Source organism: Amblyomma mixtum, chromosome 1 (genome assembly GCF_055824585.1).
Source record: "Amblyomma mixtum isolate Tamu chromosome 1, ASM5582458v1, whole genome shotgun sequence".
NCBI lineage: Eukaryota > Metazoa > Arthropoda > Arachnida > Ixodida > Ixodidae > Amblyomma > Amblyomma mixtum.
Window position 1 is genome coordinate 203,109,714 of NC_143012.1, and position 23,074 is coordinate 203,132,787.

At 48.9% G+C, this 23,074-nt stretch overlaps 1 protein-coding gene across 1 annotated transcript in view; it reads right to left on the reverse strand.

The window, feature by feature from the left end:
• Nucleotides 1-23,074, reverse strand: part of LOC149370581 (MAM and LDL-receptor class A domain-containing protein 1-like) — a 144,861-nt gene that overhangs the window by 76,076 nt on the left and 45,711 nt on the right. The window contains exons 9-10 of the mRNA XM_089578029.1: nt 7,027-7,263; nt 5,264-5,395 (exon numbers count right to left, since the gene is read on the reverse strand). Coding sequence (XP_089434155.1) covers nt 5,264-5,395; nt 7,027-7,263 — 369 coding nt within the window. The remainder of the gene's footprint in view (nt 1-5,263; nt 5,396-7,026; nt 7,264-23,074) is intronic.

Below are 23,074 nucleotides of genomic sequence, written 5' to 3' on the forward strand. Positions count from 1 at the left end.
TAGTTATGGAGCAAAAAAAAATTTACAAGGTCAGTACTTACGATGTTGTCCCGTGTAAAGGACAAATATCAACTTCCTTAAGCCCCTTGAAAGATAGGAAATACTTAAAGTAAGACTGACATCGGTCATCGGGGAGTGTAATTTTTGCCAACGAAAAACGCACATGACAGTTTATATGCATGGCGTGCTCCCTAATTCCTTCCTCACTTCAGCTGCGTTTCCACCGGTTTCAGTTTGCATATTTTTGCGACTTTTACCATGAGGTGCTGCTTTTCTTTTTTGAGTACTCTAGCCCTAAAACTCCAATCTCACATTTCTTTGTTGTTTGTCTGTTTGAAGTCTCTCCGTGACCTTGAGGTTGCCCGCGAATAGCAACCTGGGTCTCACAAACCGCACCGGTGGCAGCAGCGGCCATCGAAGGGAAGTAGTGCATCGCTGAACCGTTGAAGCACTGTGCCAGGAGAACACGATGACTCCCAGCGATATGTGAATATTAGGTCAATAATGAACAATTGCACATAAACCCACTAAAGCTGCCGCTTCATGCACTTAAAGGTGCACTGAAGAGGAATCTGAACTTGTCTTTTTGCCGCGGGAACTCGATTTACACGTTCCTAGCATTCTTAGAAACTGCGACTTATTGCCCTGTATGGCCGATTTCCCAAATTAAATACAATTAACATCTGGCTCCCGCCCTTTTTTTTTAATTCTCCCTCGTACGGTGGGCGGGGTCCACCAACGCGTGGAGCGCCTTTCACCCAGTCCCGTGGCGGCTTGCCGCTCTGCCATCGGCGGAGTGATACGTAGTAGTCCGTAGTAGCAAATATTCCGCGCGTATTTTTATTTCTGCGGACTTATTTTGCGGCTATATTATCTGCGAATGAAACTATTTATTCATGGAAACCTAAAAAACAAAATAAAGCGAAAGCAAAGCCTCCACGGAGCTGGCTGAAAGGAACTTCACGCGTTGGTCGACTCCGCCCATCGTACGAGGGAGAATTCAAAGAAAAGGGGCGGGAGCCGGGCGTTAATTCGATTTAATTAGGGAAATCGGCCATACAGGGCAGTTGCAGTTTCTAAGAATGCTAGGAACGTGTAGATCGAGTTCCCGCGGCAAAAAGACACGTTCAGAATCCTCTTCAGTGCACCTTTAAGGCGGAGCTGATGTCCGATTTCGCCGCTCTTTGTTTGAATGTTTGAAGCCCGCTTGACCTCGAAAACCGACCCTCTAACCAAAAGGGAAATGAAAAGCGAAGTGTTTGTAAGCGCACATAATACACATTTAGCCTAGCCGCGCTAAATTTTCAGCTATTTTTTTTAATGGCATGCAGTGTGAAGACAGGCGCCCAAAATGCGAGAATTGTTTCAGTCGCAAAACCAATTTTTCTTCTAGTTCTTTGTGGGTCCTCTGAACGACCGGAAGAAAGTGCATCGATTTTTTCGCTCCAAATTTGGCTCTGGCCTCTTCTGGAAAGAAAGGTCCGCGACGTCGTATTCCATATGTGGAAATAGTTTCGTGCTTTAAACGGGTAGCGGTTAGGATATCCTCAAGCCTTCCATAATAGCACGGCCACTAGCGGATAACTGGCGCTACTGCCGAATAATGCATGTCTACGATCTCTCTGTTGGATTAGATAAATGAGTACTGCAACATCTCAACACCTGGAGATGACAAGAACGACATGAAAGATGTCGACGAGGACAAAAGGACAGGATAACAAAAGAAAGGAAGACAGCTACAGTCAAGCACTGTACATACGCGGGCGTGCGCAATCTTCTGTGCTGAGCACGGACTCGCCGCATCACTTGCAGTTTTGCACTTTTAAACGGCGAATGCGGCTCCAAAACATCTCGGAATGTAGCCGAGAAGGAAGGTAACGCACCTTCTGAAGGGAATGTGAAATTACAGGTGTGCTGGCAATAGCTGGTTAAGAAAAGAAAAACTACTAGATTTTGTGTCAGGGGTTCAACCGCTGCTTTTGGCTGAAAAGCATCTCAGAATGCAGCCAAAAGCCAATACAAACGAGAGTAAAACGATAAATCAAAGGCGTACTGTTAGTGTTTCGTAAAAAAAAAGTTGATCACAAGAAAGGGCATTCTGGCCTCTGTATTATGCTTTTAAAAACAGCGCTCAAGAACTTCGCCCCGCCAATATTAGAAATGCGTTAGTCAATTTAGTTAATGTGTTAGTACTTTTCCCTTGTTCTCTTACACTTCTCAAAGATCACAAAATGAACAAGGGAGGGGAAAACCTCAGGTTGCTTGAGCCAACGTTTCGACAAGGGGACTTGTCTTCGTGTGGGCAAAGCGTTCATCATTGGCAGGGATTAAATAGAGCCTTCGCTCCGAGGAGGAAGGCCCCGGGGGTGGAGAAGGAAAGTGGTGTGAGAGGGGATGTGTGTCAGGAAGGGGAGGGAGGAGAATCATGATTCGTTAAGCTGCAATATTGGAAAAACTTATATCCACGGGGTGTGTAATGAACAAAGGCTTTTAAGGGGCTGCGACGGGGGGTTGGCGCTGGATGGACCTGAAAAACTCAGATAAGAGGATTACTCAGCGTGGTACAGGGAAATGAGAACAAGGCAAAAAAAATAGGCTGACCCTGGAAGGAGAAAGAAAAGCGGGGGGGGGGGGGGGGGGGGATGGCTCGAATTCAGAGAAAGCATGGGCACTCCCTTCGCACCCACTTACGCGAACATTTTTATGGGGCTACTAGAATCTAAACTTCTAAACTCATTTGTAAAGAAACCACTTATATACCTGCGTTACATAGACGACATTTTCATGATATGGGAGCATGGGGCTGAGACCCTGAAGACATTCGTCACACATTTCAATTCATGTCACTCCAGCATTAAATCACCTTCAACTCCTCGAAAACGCAAGTCAATTTCCTTGACACCACTGTCCGTTTAGAAAATAGCAAGCTCAAAACCACACTTTACAGGAAGCCCACTGACCGACAAGAATACTTAGATTTCACTAGCCATCATCCAAGACACTGCAAACAAGGTATATTCGTAGGACAGGCAACGAGACTAAGAAGAATATGTAGCGACGACGACGACTACATGAAACACCTACACTCTCTAAAAAACACACTAATCACCAGAAACCATCCACAGACAACCCTCAATAATGCGTTCCAACGAGCAACCACTTTGAAACGAGATGTAGTTCTTAAAAAACGAACAAAAGCTAACAGTCAACGACCTCCTGCACTTATAACGAAATACTCAAACGCGCTTCCAAACATAAACAATATCCTCCGGAAATACCACCCCATTTTAACTGGTAACGACCGTCTCAAGAAAATATTTCCCAACGCACCAAGGGTAACATACAGACGCAACACAAACCTGAAGGACATCCTGGTGCATGCTAGGCTCGGTAAGAAACCACCACCGACAGTAACTTCATGCTCTCGACCTAGATGCAAGACATGCAAACATTTACAAAGGGACGCTACGGTTAAAAGTACGGCAAGCGATTTCAGTTTCGATATAAAAACTAGTTTTGACTGCGCATCGTCCAATATTATCTACATGCTCCAGTGCTCCTTCTGCCAGAAACAATATATCGGAGAAACCGGGCAAACAATGAGTACCAGATTAAACGGGCACCGGGCTGACACAACACGGAATGAACAGAAGGCAGTGTCGACCCATTTTAATCAACGCCATCACAAATTCGACGAACTCAAATTGTTCATTCTTCAGTCAGGCTTCAAATCGACTAGGGACAGAAAATACAGAGAAGCATTCCTAATCCACCAATTTAAAACACTGCAACCAACAGGGATTAACATGTCTAGAGGAAACCTGGAATCTCTCAGGTACATTCCAGGGTTAGCATAATTTTAAATTAACAAATGTCTTGCACGTGCTCAGACCATTTCCTAGAACCTCGCATAAGTATATTATTTTTCAGGAGGACACAGGGGCGGGTTGGGGGGCGCGGGCGTGGAGGTAGACAGGGACAAGGGCTTGTCCCTGTCCAAATACAAGTACTTGTGAGTATACTATCGCTCTTTGCACCCTTCCCACGTCATATCTTCCACCACATTTCCGGCCTTCTCACCCTCTCCCTTTGACTCACCTTTTTTTTTTCCTAATCCCCTACTACCAGTTCTCGGAAACCATGACATTCCTGTTACCCCCTCCGCCCCCACCTTTTGGCTTTCTCTGAACTCGAGGCATTCCCCCCGCTTCCCCCCCCCCCCCCCCCCCTGCCTTTTCCTTCCTTGGAAATGCCCCCCCCCCCTTTTCTTTCTCCTTCCAGGGTCAGCCTATTTTGTTTGCCTTGTTCTCATTTCCCTGTACCACGCTGACTAATCCTCTTATCTGAGTTTTTCAGGTGCATCCAGCGCCAACCCCCCGTCGCAGCCCCTTCAAAGCCTTTGTTCATTACACACCACGTGGATATAAGTTTTTCCACTATTGCAGCTTAACGAATCAAGATTCACCTCCCTCCCCTTCCTGACACACATCCCCTCTCACACCACTTTCCTTCCCCACCCCCGGGGCCTTCCTCCTCGGAGCGAAGGCCCTATTTAATCCCTGCCAATGATGAAAGCTTTGCCCAGACGAAGACAAGTCCTCTTGTCGAAACGTTGGCTCAAGCAACCTGAGGTTTTCCCCTCCCTTGTTCATTTTGTGATCGCAAAGGACCATCTACCACACCCTCTCTCTACCATGGACGTCTCAAAGATGTTCTCCAGGAATCGCGCAAGCGCAGAACAGAAGATCCCGCTGCAGCGATTGTCGGGTTAGACGAGCATGGAAGGATAGATTTTTATTTTTCCAAGAACCAGATGTCTTTCATAGTCTTAATATAGTCGCTTACTGAAGGTCTAGTAATTAGCAACTCAATCTTTTAGTTGCAGGGCAGAAGAGTTGAGCTGCAAAAGCTATACGAATCATTTAGTCCTGCTATCTTTTTGAAATACTAAAGGCGATCATTTCACTGTCACGATGCGCTAGCAAAAGCGAGAGAAAAACGTCCATGCATGTGATGCCTTGAATCTCGCAGTGTTCATTTTCTATAAGAAGTATTCTAGGAGCACTGTTCTACATTTATCAGTTCAATGCAAAGCCAAGCGAATTTACGCTATCAAAGATTTGAGTGGGTTATACCTAATATCAGAATTAAAGATAAGCAGTAAACACCAATTCAGACGTTCTCGATGAATGGTGCGTTCGATGAAAAAAATTGCCTGCAAGCCCCATGCATTGTCGAAACGATTTTTCGGTTGTTTCATTACCTCTTCTTACGTAGTAATACCAGAACCTCAGAGTGCACAGATTTCCAGTGTTTCGTATTCTTGGCACAACTAGGGCAAATGAGGTCATGTTTTCCACGAACGTGTAGTTGGTGTAGAAGAGTGCGTAGTTTCCTGAAAACGAAAAAAAAATACGTAATAAGTAAAGCATTGATTGTGTTCCAACTTACCTAGAAATGTAACACTTAGGCATCAACAACCTTTGAAATATTTGGCCTGGTGGAGCTTACAGATGCAAGACGTAGATTTCACGGCGCTCTACTACTAAGAATTATGGACGTAAAAAGGATTATTTTTGCCGCAACTCTGCGAGATCTGTTGTGCCCCAACGATCGGAGGTGGATACCACGCGCTTGTGCCGATGTTGTGATGCAGAATCAGACACAAGATATTATTATGAAGGTATCTTAGTTTTGTGCCATATCACGTACGCGGCTGGTTGTAGCAAGTTCTTATGCGAGATTACATTTAACGGATACATTTTCACCTCTTTTTGTCCGCAGATTTTTGTCCGCTTGTTGGTCAATCCATACCACGATGCCAGAAGTAAGTTAAAGGTTTGAGTATAGACTCAAACCTATACCTTCCTCTGGGTATCATGGTATAGATGTACCAATAAATCCCATGGGATTCGAGCTCACGCCTTTTAGGCGACACTATGGTAATAGCAACGTAGCACGCTGAGCCCGTCTCTGGTGACGCGAGCAGGCGGCGTTGCTGAGAAAGAAGGAAGGGCGAGGAAAGTACGCGGGCCTGTTGCTTGGCTTCAACTCACCACCATACTTCGGCCAATTCCCTCGCGTGGTTATGTGCCATGTTTACTCAGGGCAACAACAACGACAAACTCTGAGCTACTATCACGGCCGCGTTGACAGGAGTATTGCAGAATGCAGTATTTGCACTAAATTTAAAAGCACCTCACTCGAGGGTCCGTGTGTTCCTCTTGGTGAAACTATATCTGTTATACCGCTGTCAAGAGGGCAACTTATGTGCACTTACGGAAAGTGTCACTCCCTATAAGTGCACTTTGTCAAATCTAAACGTCGCAAGCGCACTTTCTGGGCACTTCTTTTGCAGGTGCATTCTTTTTTTTTTTTGAAATCGAGTACTCCCGAAAAATAAAACGTAAGTTTACAATCTTTCTTTATATGCGAAACAAAGTAGATGGATTGACCACTTAGTTATTTTTTTTTGTGGCACGCTGTTGAGCACACGGCGTTTTCCGGCACTGACTGCAACCGTTTTCGTAGGAATGGATATATTTCCGATTTATTAAAAACAAGAACACAAGGACCCGCATCGGCATTGACGCAAGCATTGCCATTACAATGCTTCAGAAAACACTCAAAATGCTGAATTCTAAAATTCAAAGTCGAAATTTATTTGATTTTTTTCTCGCGTTATAAGCATTGTATACTGCAGCAAAACAGTGTCCTTCATGATTTTTTTTTATTTTATGCGCACGACAGGGCATGTCAATACCTATCCTCTGCCTAGATACACTTCTGCGGTAGGCAACGGATTCTTAACAATCATTTTCCGAAAATACGCAAACTAAGCCAACTTCTTGTAGTTTAGAGCATGATATGTGCAATTAAACGGTACACCTATACTTCTCTTTTGATTTGTTTTAACTGATATGAATTTCTTCAACAGAATCTAAAATGTCAAGATATTGGGCCGTCTCCTTTTGCGAAGAACTTTTAGCCATTCAATTTCCTGAGGATGCTCTTTGCGAAACATACCAATGCGCCGGTTATCGGCCCCCGTGGGTGCAGCAATGGGGACGTTCCCTATGGTCGCACGGTGCCATAATGTCGGGACAACGACCTTGTTGGTCACCCAGCCGCACATGCTCTCGTTGAAATCACACTCCCCGCAGTTATGCTCGTCAGCGCCATTCTCGCAGTCCGCGACGAAGTCGCAGACGCGCTCCCCCGGCACCGTCTGGTTGCTACTGCAGTTGAACGTCTCCGGTACAACTGGGTATGCAGAAACAGAAAACAGTTTACGTGTCTTCACTGAGAACAAACACGTCAGCTGCATCATCATGATTACTGATCACAGATCACAGCATCACAGCTGCGTCAGAACTGTGGACTCGGAGGATACAGATAATTGTTATGAAAATAAAGCTCACCAGCCACGTAGCGTTTGCGGCGGTAATAAACAACGAAAATGAACTCATAAGCGGGGCGTTTACATCAAAGCCGTGTATAAGATCACCACGTGGGTTCTGGCGTATACGAAAGCCATTGGGCTCTCTCGCCGTGCTCAGGCTAAGCTTGCGGCCGTTCGTAGGCCGTACACATGTCACTGTCGGGCTTTTGTTTTCTTACTACCGAGTGAACTGCGCTCGCTGGTTCCAGCGACAAAGTTTGGAAGGAGCTCATGATGATAGCTAAGGACGAAAAACAAACTTGTAACATTTATTTGTGCATTTAGCCTACTTGGTGTTTTATGCTGTCCTATCATCACCATCATCTATCTGCCTGCAAATCTAGGGCTAGACAAAGAGCTCACCAATTAGGCCGCTAAACCCTTTTCTACGCCATGTTTGGCTGCCTTACCCCTGCAAAGTTCCTTATCACATCCGCCCCTTGACTCTCTGCTGTCCCCTACTAGTGTACCTTCTCTTGGGATCGACACCCTCCCCCTGCACCCTAAGTCTGGTAACCCTTACTAGAGGCGCACGCTTTTAAAAATTTGCGCACCGTCTTTTCTGAGAGGTACGGCGTACCGTATAAATTTTACATGTTGTGCTGTACCCTGTATTTTGCCCTCCCCTGCGAACATTGTGCAGGTTACTCGGTAACCTTCGTTTCTTACCGTCAGTTATGACTGAATTATGCTGTACCCTTCATATATTACTCTTCGCGGCTGCTCACGTATCCACCAAGTCCTGAACGGTGGCCGGAAAGGACTTTGTTGAGGTGCTTGGTATCACCGTCCGGGCTCGGTTGCTGCAGTCGCGCTACCTATCCAGCGTTTCACGCTTCGGTGTGTCTTCGGAACCCGCCTTTGAAGGAAGATGAATCGCGATGGAGTCGATAGCATTCTTTTTGTCTTCAGGAGGCGGCCAGATGGAGGAACTTTGTTTGCTTTTGGATGCGCAGCCGCTTTTGGCACAACAGGGTTGATTAGTGTCAGCAGACACAAAATAAGCACGTAGTATTCACGGCTTTCTCAGAGATTTGCCGAAATGTGAATACCATTATTACCAGGATTATCTTTGCTATTATTGCATTTATTACACAGTAATGGTTAAACAGGTTGATCCTAACTACAGAGTTCACATTTTGCCATTATGCTTCTTCAGTCTGACATTCAGCACGTACTAACCTGGTGTAATACACGGCTAATGTCCTTAAATGTGAAAAAAACACCTCTACTATCATTCCACCGACGTCATTCACAACCATCTTTAAGATATCTAATCGGGAATGCAGAAATCTCTTCAGTATCAACTTATAAATATTTAGGCATCCATTTGACACCTGATCTAAATTGGTCTTTTCATATATCTCAGGTTAGTAACGAGGCAAATCGCGTCTTTGGTTATTTTCGACGAACCCTGCGACTGGCACCCTCATCAGTAAAATCCCTTGCTTATTTAACACTTATTCGTCCCAAACTACAATATGCATGCGCGATCTGCGACCCTCATCAAAATAACCTTTCCACTACTCTCGAATCTGTGCAAAACCGCTCAGCGATTTTCATTTTCTCAGCCTATTATTATCATGTAAGTGTAACTGAACTAAAACGCAATGCTCATTTCACAACCTTAGCGAACCGCCGAAAAATTTCCAGATTGTGTCTGTTTCATAAGTTCTATTATCATCCATTGCTTAAATCTATTATCAGCCCCGCACATCGTATCTCCAATCGCGCAAACCACGAGAAGGCCGTCTATCCTCCTCTTGCCCGCACTTCTGCGCATCTGTTATCATTTTTCGTTCGTACAGCAAGGGACTGGATTGACCTGCCAAACGCCATCGTGGATCTGACCAACTCATCATCATTCAAATCACCCATCGAAGAAATGTACTGCTGAATATTCCACCCCCTCATGTAATACCCTTTTAATGGGGCCTTTGAGGTACAAATAAATAAATAAATAATATCTGCCTATAATATATCCTATAAGCTGAAATTGTCTCCAACAAACACAGTGGTCAGGATTGCGATTGCAAAATAAAGACGTTTAATTTCGTAATTACGAATTAGGGAAAATAACTTTAATAACTATGAGCGCTATCTCCTTTTTTCCTGCCCTCTGAATGCGCACCGAGTTTTCTGTGACTTCGCAACATACGCAATACGCATAATACGCCTCAAAAGCAACACGAACTAAACGAGAAGCTAACGTAACATTACAGGAATGGTTGCAGAAATACAACGCTGGAAGATCATTGAGGGAAGCGCAAGTTTTTCTTGCTTTTCTTTAAGGTAAACACGTTTCATTCGTGTTCTGAAAACAGCCTCCACGCGGTTTCTGGTAAGTCCTGCGCTGCGGCACATGTTTGATTGCCAGCGTAAGAGCCCGAGGAAGCAGCAGACTCGTCAATAATGAGTGGGCGTCGGTAGGGCAGCATTTAGAATTTCTGGATATTAAGGCGAAAACCTTTAATGCCTCATACTGTCGTTAGCAGACGCTGTCGGCAGCCGTGTCGACAGACGCGTCGGCAGATTTGTCCGCCTTTCGGCGTCACTGCTTAAAAACAAACTGCGCCGAGGGTGGGAATCGAACCAGAGCCTTTGGCATTTCAAGCGGAGACGCTACCACTCCGCCACGAAGGCTCAAGGTTCGAGCATGAATAAAGGCGCATCTATACTTCGTCTCACAAGATGTTTCCAGCACTACGGAAGGTAGAGCTCTCATCCAATCAGGGCTGCAGAAACGCAGAAAATAGTCCCTCGAATATTTGAGGAGTGTATGACTATTTTTATTTATTTTTATTTTATTTAGAACATACTGCAGGCCTACAGTAGGCCCAAGCAGGAGGGGCGAATACATAATATATGCAAAAAAGAACAGGTTTAGCTATTAATCAAAGCAATAAGCATTGCAACTAAAAACATGATTTGGACAGGTATATTTAAATGGTAGGGAGTGTTTCAATCACTGGTGAATTAGCCAGACAAAGCCCGTACGGACACAGCTCTGCGGAGGCCTGCTGCGAGGTAGTGATGCGTCGCCACTTTCCAACATGGCGTCGGTCGAGTCTGTTGTGTCTCCTGTGTGCTCTACACCGACAGTGCGCTGTTTCCCCAAGCAGGCGAAGCAGGTGGCTTTAAATGTTCTTGAAGCGCTTCGCGTCGAGTGCGGGGGCAGTTGGAGTACAAATGCGCTCATCAAGAGGACGGCAAAACTCACGCAGGTGAGCGAGCGAACGCTTTACAAGTGGACAACAGAGACGTTGAACGCGGGCCGAGTGTTGTTGAACGCGGGCCGTTTAACGTGCGTTGCCTCTCGCGCAGCACATGGGCTTGTTTTGCATTTCGCCACCATCGACACTCGGCTGCCTCGGCACGCTGGAGTAAATAAATTTATATGCACATGACACGATTACTAAAATTTACTGCGACGCGACAACAGAGGAACTGATGAGAACAGGTTGCGACAAAAAGAAAAAAAGTGGGGCTAGTCCCTTTCGAACGGGCGTCCGCCTGTCCAAAAACAAACCAAAAAAGAATAAAAAGACATCAAGCGCCACCTGCTATAGGTAGAAAGAAGCCACCTGGGCATCAGGTGGATCGAACCACAGGCGCGTAGGAACACACTAATGTAGTGCGCGCTATCCTGATTGGACGAGAGAGCTGTACCTTTCGTAGTGCTGCAAACAGCTTGTGAGACGGAATAGTGAATGCATGGGTTTCATAAATAAAATGAGAGGAATAAAGTGGACAGGAACAATAAAAAAATAAAAATAACGAAATAAACGAAATAAAAACAAAACAAAAATAAGATAAGAAAATAAAAATAAAAACAATAAAGATAAGAAAAGAGCAAACATAAAAAACAAATATCAATAATAAAAAATAAATAACCACAAACAGTGTGCCAAGAAACGCTTTCGCCTTGCAGCACTTTAGAGAGCGAAAGTGCCCCTTAATTTTTTTTAGCTAGCTGTTACTGCTTGTTCGCCGAACTTTCTGCCATCTCTCCGGTTCTGGAGCCTAAGAAAATTTTGCGTAGCTGGAAATGTATTTTATTGCGAAAGCAATATTGCTAGCACTTTTCTGCCGTCGGTGGAGGTCGTTCCTTCGCCTTCACGTGGCACCACCACGTGACAGCGTGACGTCACGACCACAGGAGGGCAGGGGCCACAACCAATACCTCCTAGAAAGCCGAAGTCTTTCTAGGAGGTATTGCCCCAACTCGTCTGTTGGGCCGTAGTCGTTCCTTCGCTCGGCGCACGACCACGTGACAGCGTGACGTCACAACAAGAGGAGAGCAGGGCCCCCATCTCGTCTCTTCGGCCGTAGTCGTTCCTTCGCTCGGCGCGGCGGCTACCACATGACGGCCTCCTCGGCCCGCCGCGTGAGGGCGCTCGCTAGGAGAGGAGAAACGGGGCTCCGCAGGCGTGCTCCGCTTAGTCATGTCTGAGGAGTTGTACAATGCGTCGCCGGAGCGACGTGCTGCGCGCAAAGGCAGGCGCCGTGCCGAAGAGACAGATGAAGAAAGAGAAAGGCAAGAGTGGTTGGGTAAGCAACGCGCCTATCCCGCAGAATGGCGAGCCCGGCGGCGTTCTACAAGTTCCCTTTCTTTCAGTCGCAACAAGGCATCGCGCCGAACGGGCGGTGGCGTTCCTGCCTTCCTTTACGGTGCGGTTCGGGTGTCCACCGAGATGACAGAGAATTACTGCGCCATTTCCTTTCTTCAAAAAGCCGGTAGCCACGCGTGACCTGTACCAATACCTCCTAGAAAGACTTCGAAGTCTTTCTAGGAGGTATTGCCTGTACACGCGGCGCACTGCGTTCCAAGACGCTTTCAGTCGTCGCGCAGCGCCGGCCGGTAGCCACGCGTGACCTGTAGACGCGGCACGCTGCGTTCCTTCAGTTGGAGGCGCTGCGCGCTTTCGCAACCTACCAGGCTTAACCAAAGCTAGAGCGCCGCGTTTGAGCGCGGAGTGATCGGACGCATGGTGCATCGGCAAGGGAGTGACACTCTCATAGAGCCAATGGGGACGTTTTTTTTCGAAGGCGATGGTGGCGGCACCTGGGAGAGGCGGTAAACGCAGTCAAAAATCCAATATGGCGGCGCGCGTTTAGGCGGCTGGTTGTGGCCGGTTGGTTGCGCTACAGTGCACTGTACTCGCGCGTGCCTGGTGCTGGCGGCTGCTAGCTCGATCCAAGCTTTGTAAATACTGGTGATTAACTGATTCCGCGCTGCATTCACGCTTGATTTTCTAAGTACTTACGAAATCTGCTAACTCGCTTTTGTATTTCGATGTGTCTGTTGATGTAGCATGGTCTATGGTGGCGAGCGGCGCGACTGCTTAGCAGCTGCGCTCGCTCGAGAACGAAAAGCGTAAATGGTTTTGTACAAAGAACAATTTATTAAAAGAACATCAGCAGTGACCATCCATGTTCAAAAAGTGATTTTAGGCATCAGTGGCATTGCAGTATCAGTAACAGGCATCCTAAAAATCAAAATAAAGAAACGCCATTATGTAAACCTAGAAGACGAGCGCACAGAGAATATATGGGGGATAAAAAAGGTATCAAGGTAGGTACAGTATACATAATAAAATGCTACATGACTGAATATAGGTTTGTACGCGACTTTGTAAGAGATTTAGGTAAATAGCAGGGAAGTAAAACATCTGACATGTATTGAAACGCATCAGTCTGTGGCTATGAATAAAAACACGCAGAGAAAGGCAGCGAAAGTTTTCAACCTTTGATTCGTGTAGAAGAAATCACAGTGCGTTGGGATAGGGACAACATAATATGCTGCAGTGCTAGTTCTTAGTATAAGGACTCCAAGAAAAGCTCACTGTGTGACTCGACATGACGCCAATGACGCTGCTGCAGTGCGAATGTCGCCGACGTCGCCGTTTTCGCTTGCGCGGCTGACCGGGCGTCGTCTGCTTGTCGTCTGCTGCCGCGTTGCCCGCGGCGTCATCTTCGCAACTAATTTCTTTAATATCTTATTTTTAATACCTATGGCTGGTTATAATTTAGTTCATAAGCATGTTTTTATTATTGATAGTGGTCGAAATATTTCACTTTTATTAGGCTTAACTGCAGCCGCGTTTACCGCCGATACCAGGATCGCTGCAATCGTTTTGACCATGGCGCCGCCCTCGGCGCGGACGCGCAACTTGCAACATGCCACAGCCCTGGCATCGGCTCCGTCGATTTCTCGGCTGGAACCGCGGTAACCTGATGTAACGCCTATCAAACCTGTGCGACTGCTACCGTGATGTCAGCAGGATCCTGGAGAACCCGATCACACCCAGGTACGCTGAATTTTCGGCCATTTCGAGCAACCCTCCGCATCACCACGTAGCGGTCGAGCTAAGCCTAACGGCTCCGGCTCCTCCGCCGCTGGCTGCGGAGACGCCTGCCGGCCAACCTCTCAACATGGCTCTACCTGAACAACGCGGATACGACCCCACGACTCTGTCGTGGTCATCTGTCCCTGTAAGCCAGCCAGAGGACGGCCCATCCACCATTTCGGCGCAGCAAGCTGCCCTTTTCTAAGTCGTTGAGAGCCGGCGCCGCCGCCGGCAGAACGCACGAGGAGCGGCAACACCCAAGACTCCTCTCAACAATTCAACAACGGGAGACGCTCGCGCTCCGTCTTCTGCACCTCCACAGAAGACTTCTTCACCAGTCTCGAAGTGGACTCCCAAGCCAACGGTCAGGATGGACCCTGACGACTACGTGGTCGTGCTGCAGCCACGCAGTACGGTCTCCCTCAAGACGGCCTTCCAGCAAGGTGAGCTCGGCGCTGCCATTTCACAACTCATCGGTAGGCAGCACATGAACACCATCACCATTTAACCAAATTGGGAACAGAACATCATCGTCTGTGGCACACAGAACCCAGAAGTGGTTAAAAAGCTCCTCACGGACATTCAACTTAACACCAGCAGAGGATCGCTCGCATTTCACGGCCACCTCAAGCTCACCGGTGATGTGTGTCGCGGTGTGATATCTGTTCACAACTTAGAAACCAGTGAGTCACTAAAAGATAATGTGCAGTGGCGCGGTGGTGAACTAGTTCATGTGCGCAAGCTGGGACAATCAAACGTAGCTGTGCTGACTATCGAGGGACGCACTGTTCCGCGTTACGTCCACTATAACGCAGAACTGACTCCCGTCAAGGAGTACAAAAAAAAAGTTCCAGCGTGCTACCGTTGCGGCACACTGGGGCACCGGGTGGACAACTGTCCCACCCCGGTCAAGGAAAGATGCGGCCTTTGTGGCCAAAACATGGGGCTTGGTACTGAGGGGATGGCCCCCCACGTCTGCAATCCTATCTGTTTAATCTGCGGGGGCCCGCACCTCACCAGCTCCCGCGAATGCACCGCGAAATTCATCAAGTTGCCGCAGCCAGGGCCCAGGACGCCACCCAAGGGAGCCAATGCCGGCGCTACACGGGGAGGGCGGCAGCGAAACAACCAGAAGACGCCACGGCGTGGCGTGATGCCTCCCCCTGGCAAGACAGCAACAGTAACGCCACCACCCGGAGCAGCGGAGTTCCCAGCTCTCAGCGCTTCATCTGGCGGCGCCGCCTGCAACCAACCCAAGGTAGGCAGCTGGGCTAGGGTCGCCTCCTGTCCTTCCCCTCCTCCCTCCTCCCCCACCAGCACCGCCGACACACAGGAACTCAAGCGCGAGCTCGCCCTCTTGCGAGCTCAAAACGAAAAACTAGCCAGCGAGCTTAACTCGCTCAAATCCCAATTCCATACTCCGCCCGCGTCGAGCGACGAGGCAGAAAACATAACAGACAGGGAGATCCCTCCTCCTATGGAGAGTCGCGCCGCGGCCCTGGAGACCCGGGTGACCGCAATTGAAACACAATTGGCTGACCTCCCCAAAATTATCCATGACACCATCGCGCGTCAGGTGGAGAGTGTCATCGCACAGGTGACACAAGCCGTAACGCACATTATCCAAAAATGGATAAAAGATAATCCGCGCGTCCTTAAACGCGTAGGACCCATCAGGGACGCTAACCGCCCCTCAAAATTCAATAGAGCGATTCCCGATGAGTTTGACTTTTCGGAAGACTCCTGCACGTCTGCGCCGGGCACTAGCGGACTGGGGAGTCTTAACAACGTGACCCCACCCTCCGCCTCCGACCATGGCCCCTAACCCTAAGTCGCGAGCAAGAACAACTCAGCCGCTTACACTAACGCAGTGGAACTGCCGAGGTCTCAAGGACCGCAAGAAGCGGACTCATCTCCGCCTCTATCTTGAGAACCTTGAGTTCCTCGTCGCCGTGGTTGCCCTTCAGGAACCCGGCGCCGGTGCCAAACTAACAAACTACACTACATTTCAACACAACCCGCAGACATGTATACTTGTTCACAAGCGATACACTGCGCAGGAGGTCACACTTCCCACAACACCGTCTTTCCCATACACGATGGTTTCAGTGCTGCCCCTAAAGCGGTCTGACCCACCTGTACACATTCTAAATATTTACTGCCCACCGAAACTTAAGAACGTCACGTTCAATGAAATTTTCACTCAAGCTATGCAGGTGGCGGGTAGGGATCCCCTCCTAATCGTCGGCGATTTCAACGCCCCGAGCAGGCTATGGGGATACCCCCGGGAGGACAGACGTGGGAGGAAGCTTGCGGAACTTCTTTCCACACTTGGACTCACCCTGCACACTGACCCCGCCAACCCAACACGTGTCGGCAATTCCATTCAACGAGATACTTGCCCGGACCTCACATTTACACGCAACATACGACATGCCGACTGGCTGAATACAGAGGACACTCTAGGTAGTGATCACTGTATAATCAACACAACCATTTACATGCGTCCCCTGAAACGCCCACTAAAACAAGCTCGTATCCCTGACTGGACGACTTTCCGCACCTCTCTACCTATTGTAGACCCCCTCCAGTCGGATACGACGCCTGGTCCAGATCGCTCACTTCTACACTCACACAACACGAACAGCAGATACAGTTTACAGAAACACAAACAGACGTGGACAACCACCTTCTCCACCTTTGGGAGGCCCGTCGCAGCCTCACGAAGCGATGGAAGAAACAGAAACATAACAGACGCCTAAAGAACCGCATCCTCGAACTCACACAACAGGCAGCGGAATATGCTACTCAGCTAGCCGACACTAACTGGGTGGACCGGTGCAACGCGGCTGCTCGCCAGATGTCTGGCCGCAACACGTGGCGCCTGTTCCGCGCTCTCATCGATCCAATACAAACACGCACGGAAACCCAACGCCAGTTACATAGGGCCTTGCACAACTTTACAGGAACGACAAAACAACTAGCGCACACGCTCAGGGATCGCTACCTGTGCACCACTAAGGACCCCCGGCAGGCGGCGTACTCGTATGCAGGCGAAGAGAACACGGAGCTGGACAAACCGTTCCAGCTCCACGACCTCCGGGCGGCTTTGAGAAAAATGAAGCGGGGCACTGCACCCGGGCGCGACAAGGTTACGGTCAAGCTCTTGGCCAACCTTCCCGACGCAGCCTACGCCGCGCTCCTCAAATACATCAATAGCATTTGGGACGGAGAGACTCCTCTCCCTCTCGATTGGAAATCGGCTCTCGTGACCTTTATTCCGAAAGCCGGCAAACCTATTGTTGTGGAGAACCTTCGCCCCATCTCCCTCACGTCTTGTGTCGGCAAGCTGATGGAGACGATGGTGCGCGACAGACTCTCCGATTTTCTAGAAACACAGCACACTTTCGCGGACACCATGTTCGGTTTTCGCCCTCACAAGTCTGCACAGGATATACTTCTGCAGCTTCACCATGACATCTTAGATCCTGTCGAATGTCCCCACAACGACAAGGTGGTCCTGGCCTTGGATCTTAAAGGCGCATTCGACAACGTCAAACACGAAGTAATCCTGGACCACCTCAGTAACACCAACTGTGGCCACAAAACATTCAACTGCATAAAACAATTTCTTACAGACCGTCAAGCCTACATACGCATACAAGATGCGGAACACGTGCCATACACCATCGGCTCGAGGGGAACACCTTAAGGCGCGGTCCTGTCTCCCCTCCTCTTCAATTTGGCAATGCTTCATCTTCCCCCCAAATTGTCCTCTTTGCCCGGGATACATCACGCTCTTTATGCGGATGACATTACAATCTGGGCCACGCAAGGTAACCTGGGCCACATGGAATCCTGCCTGCAAGCAGCGGCGACCCTAGTCGACGACTACGCGGCCTACTGCGGACTCCAGTGCGCCCCGTCTAAATCAGAATTTGTGCACATACGTCCCTCCCCTCGGGACACAACTCCGCTTTGCATCAGTCTCCCCTCGGGACCGATCCGGGAGTCCAAGGAGATCCGCGTCCTTGGTCTCTTCATACACCACCAACGCAGAGTCGACACCACCCTAGCCAAACTTCGCACGGTGGGAGACCAGGTGGGCCGCATGGTCCGCCGGGTCTCCAACAAGCGGGGCGGATTACGAAGCAAGGATGCACTGCGGCTTGCCCATGCTTTCGTAACGAGTAGAATCCTCTACTCAACCCCCTACTTGCACCTGCGCAAACATGATGATGACCAACTGGAGGTCATCCACCGGAAAGTCATCAAGCGGGCTCTCGACCTCCCGGTCACCACGTCCAACCAGCGACTTCTGGCCTTGGGCGTGGTGAACACATTTCGGGAGCTTCGAGAGGCCCACTTAGTCAACCAATACACGCGTCTTGCACAGACCACGTCCGGTCGCCGCCTCTTGGACCGGCTACACATCAAACATGACTACCATATTGAGGAAAGGGAGAGAGTGCCAGCACCCTGGAGACGCGCCCTCCGGGTCCGACCCCTTCCCCGCAACATGTCCAGAGAAGACCATAGCGGTCGTCGCCAGGCGCGCGCGGAAGCGTTGGCGCGATACTATGGTAACCAACAACATGTGTATTACGTGGACGTTGCCGGCCCACACCACGGGGTGTGGTACACGGCCGCAGTCGTACACAACACAAACACAGTCACACACACTTTCAAAGCCTACAGCGCAACACACGCGGAGGAGATTGCCATTGCTCTTGCTCTCACTACTCCCAAGTCGAAACACATCATCACCGACTCGCGAGTGGCCTGTCGGAACTACGAGTTGGGCTGGGCTCCCCCGCTTGCCTGGCGCATACTGGAATATAGCTGTCGATCTGAAGATCCAACTCCACGCAACCTGATTTGGGCCCCCGGTCACCAGGGACTCCAGGGAAACGAACAGGCCGATCAGGCCGCCCGCGCACTCTCTCCCCGGGCTATCTCCCTGTCCTTGGAAGGGTACTCCCAATCAGACAATCTGGCCATTACATTCAAACAAATCACCGATTACTACAAGGAGGAGCACCGGCGCTACCCGGCCCCTTGTAAGGGTCTGGATCGCGCTGACGAGCGCCTCCTCATCAAAATTCTTACTAACACTGTACTGTGCCCGGCGGTGCTTAAACATTTCAATACATCCTTTGATGGCGCGTGCCAGTTCTGTGGGGAGGTGGCTGACACCTTCCACATGGTTTGGGCGTGTCAGTCAAACCCATCTATCCCCCCCAACCCCAACCCCACCAGAGAGCACTGGGAGGCGGCCCTGCTCGGCTGTCAGGACCTAAAGACCCAAAAGGCCTTGGTTCACCGGACGCGGGCGGCGTTGCTTGCCAATGGGGCCCCGGAATAGGGGCTCCACCTAGCATTGTTAGGGGAAAGGGCCAATAGGGCCTACCCCAATCACCTCTCTGTAAATATTTATTGCATTATAAATGTTTTTCACCACCACCACCAAAGCTAAGCCCCCGCCAATTTTTTTATCAGCATCGAAAACACAAAGCTGATATGATCACTGTAAATTGGCGTTGACGTTAGCAAAAACAGATGCGTAATATTTTTTGAATAGGCAAAATTTTACCTGATGATGGTTGCAGCAAAAGCAGTATATACAGATAATGGGCAAGTATGGCGCAAAACCAGAAAAACATACTGCGCAGCAGAGTGCCTCAGTGACAAAGTGGAACCTTCAGTCGTTTTGTGCATCGCACTGCGCACATATGAGCACACGAAGGCGCCAGGCAGGCTTGAATTACGCAAAAGAAAGAACATGATTTCTTACATGATTTCGCTTGCACAATAATGCTGTGCACGCTGCAAAACTGCTCAACTTAGCTCAAGGCACCATGCCAGTAAGGCGCATGAGTAGCGGCAATAGTCGTCGATGGCTTCTCGGGCCCTTCTAAGACCGTACAATTGCTTGAGTTCAAAAAAATGGACAAATGTTGTCTCGAACAGTTTGCCTTACCCGCTTGAATGGGCGGCTATATCGAAATCAAAACGCACCACGCCAACCGGACAGAGCAGCTTCCCGTAGGAAATGTATGTAATGCCCCTCACCAGGTCTTTTAAATGAAATGAAAGCAATGAAGGTAATTGAGGGGGGGGGGGGGGGCACTCGTCACGTGGAGGTGTACAGAGTAGGCTGGACGCACTTGCATGGCGGGCAGTCGCAAGCGCATTGTGAGAGGAAGAAAGTGTGCTTGTGATGGAGGTTTGGTAAGGATTTCATGTGGAGCTGGCGCCACGCCGTGTCGTCCGCTCTGGACGTCTACGCCTCCCTGCCAGCCCCCTAGAGAACTGTATATAGTTGCTATAAACAGATATTTGGTTTTATTTTATTTTGGATAGGGTTGGGTAAAGTGGTGGAAGTGTTCTTCGTGGGAGCCTGTGGTATTCGAAGATGTACCAGCATGTGAATGGCTCTGTCGGTGGTGCGTCGTTGAGGTGTGACCACTCGTCGCCTGTGGGTCGCCCAGTAAGTTCTCGGGTTATCGCGTGTGCGCGGTCATTTCCAGGAAGGGGCGCGTGGCCCAGATCCCAGCCAACGCGTACTATCAGGAGTGCTCGGATCGGGAAGATTGATGAGATTGGCGCCATGCTGCTGCATCTTTGTTTCCTCCTCTCCATTGGTGTCCCAGGATCATAATGCTGGAGCTTGATAAAAGAGTATCTGTATATGCCGAGTAGACGGCCAGCCGCCCATCACTGTAATCCTCACGCTTCGCACCGACACGCCCCGGCTACGAACCGGCCGCCTGAGGAAGAGGTCCCATTCTCCAAAATTACAGACAGCAACGTCAAGTGGCTAGTTTACATTACCTCGAAACGATGCACAACTTCCAGCCAGTGCTGCGAATAATCACGCTGCATCCATTATAATGACGCCTCTTAGAGCATAATCTTGACGTTGACGGTACGGAACTTCGATCTGACGATGCCATCGCGCAAATCGATAACGACATGCCCCGTCGCAACCGCAATACGCAGAAAAGCCGTGACACGAATGAAACACTAACTAGCAAGGCGTGAACAAAAGCCACTGACATAGAAAGAGCTATTGATGGCCTCGATGCTGCTACATTGGTGAATGATGGAGGAGACTGTTGAATCCCCTGGGGACTTTTCATCCACCAGCGGAAGAATCTTTGGGACGGCTCGCGGAAGCGCATCCCTCTACAGCACTTTATATGCCGCCGTGATAACTAACTTCAGCGGCAAATGTGAATCAACATATTGAACCTGTAACCATGGAAGTCCACCAGCAGTGTTCGCGGACTGCCACCTTAAGCATAGATTTCGCGACCTACCAACAAAACACGACTAATCATATCAAGTACCATCGGCAGAAAATGTTCACTGAACGTGATTGTAAGGGAGAAAATTAATTTCTACATAATCAGGTATTCCTGTCACCACAAATGCGTCAAGGCATAAGGGATGCGCCGGCGCTATTAGCTGATAATATTACGACGCATCTGGGTCGCAACGCCGTGCTCCAATAATTTTTTTCCTAGCAAACGCATTCTGTTATATTTCATAGCTCACACTTATCATAATCAGCATGACAACGCCCATGGCAAGGCAAATACCTCTCCCGTACCTCCTCAATTAACTCTTTCCTGTACCCGCTGCCGCTACCCTTTCTCCGCAAACTGCTTAATCTCATCCGCCCACCTAACTTTCTGCCACCCCCTGCTACGCTTCCGTACGTTTGGAATCCAGTCTGTTACCCTTAAGGGCCATCAGTTATCATACCTTCGTTTTACATGCCCTGCCCAAACCCATATCTTTCTATTGGTTTCGACTATGATGACATTAACCCGGGTTTGCTTTCCGACAAACACCGCTTTCTTCCTGTCGCTCAGCGTTACACCTAAAAGTTTTCATTTCCATGCCCTCAATTCAAATTGAGCGCTTTTCGTTCCCACATTTCTGCCCTGTAGGTGAGTACTCGTAAGATACAGCTGTAATACACTTTTTTTTTTCATGAGGAACACTGGTAAACTGCCATTAATGATCACACAGTATCTATCAAATGTTCTTCACCCTATTCTTATCCTTTATGTTCTTTCACTCTTGTGGCTCTGGTCTGCGGCAAGTACTTGAAATAAGTAGATGCATTCCTCTACTACTTCTAGCACCTCGTTACGTGTCGTAAATACTCTTCAAGGACTGGTGAGCATTACTTTTCTGCATATTAATTTCTATACCCGCCGTTGTGCTTTGCCTGTCAAGGTCATTTTTCATGCTTTTCAATTCGTCACCAGTAGATGAAGCGCTACCATAGTGGTGGCCATGTATCATGGCGCGGCTCTTAGCTTGCTGATGAACTTGCCTCGAACCCGTGCAAGGCATTTGGCTTCGATAGATGTGGGGGATGTCATGACATCCGAGAGTGTTATCGAGGGGAATGCGCAGCAACTTCTTCAGCGGAGATCGGCTAGATCGGCCTCTCAAGAGCCACTGCGTGCTTCCGTAATATGGAAGCCAAAGTACTCGTCAGAAACTTCATTCAAGAGCGGCGACCACATAAAAAGCAGGATGATTGCTCTCCTGGACGAAATCGCAGACATTGGGTATGCCTTCCTCTTTTTCTGTACATCCGCCAAAGCTCCATTTACTCTCCTGGACGAAATCGCAGACATTGGGTATGCCTTCCTCTTTTTCTGTACATCCGCTAAAGGTCCATTTACCTAAAATCATAATCTCATCCTGGACAAACATACTGAAATCAGGGTACAGCCCAGGCCACCTCAACCGTTGTCTTCGATGTTACGACGACTGTTTTAACCGGGGCCGAAGGTATGGCATCCAACGACTGCCAAGCACCGTATTCGGATCGACGAACGTCGACAGCGTCTCCGTCAAAGCCCTCAAATATTGCCACTGAGAAAACGGGAAGTCGTCGTAAACCAAGAGGACGAAATGAGACAGCACGGTGCCGCCTAGTCGTGAAAGAGCTCCCATAACCACCGGCTGTTTCGCATGAAGGCGATACAAGTCCGTTCTACTCGATTACCGGCCACTTAGGAGCATAACGAAGACGCCTAACCTCCTACGGATTGATATTACTGCGAATCAGCGATTCCAAGCCAAGTACTTTGCCGTCGATGGTCCTGAAGTGCGGGTTTAAGGAGGCTAAAACAGACGCTGTTGAAGGAAAAGAAGGAGCCTAATCATGCGGGACGGCTCATACAAGTGCAAATTAATAGAATTTGGATTTGCCTCTGTACCAGGTCGTTATAAAAAGTTATGGATATGGTGCCGA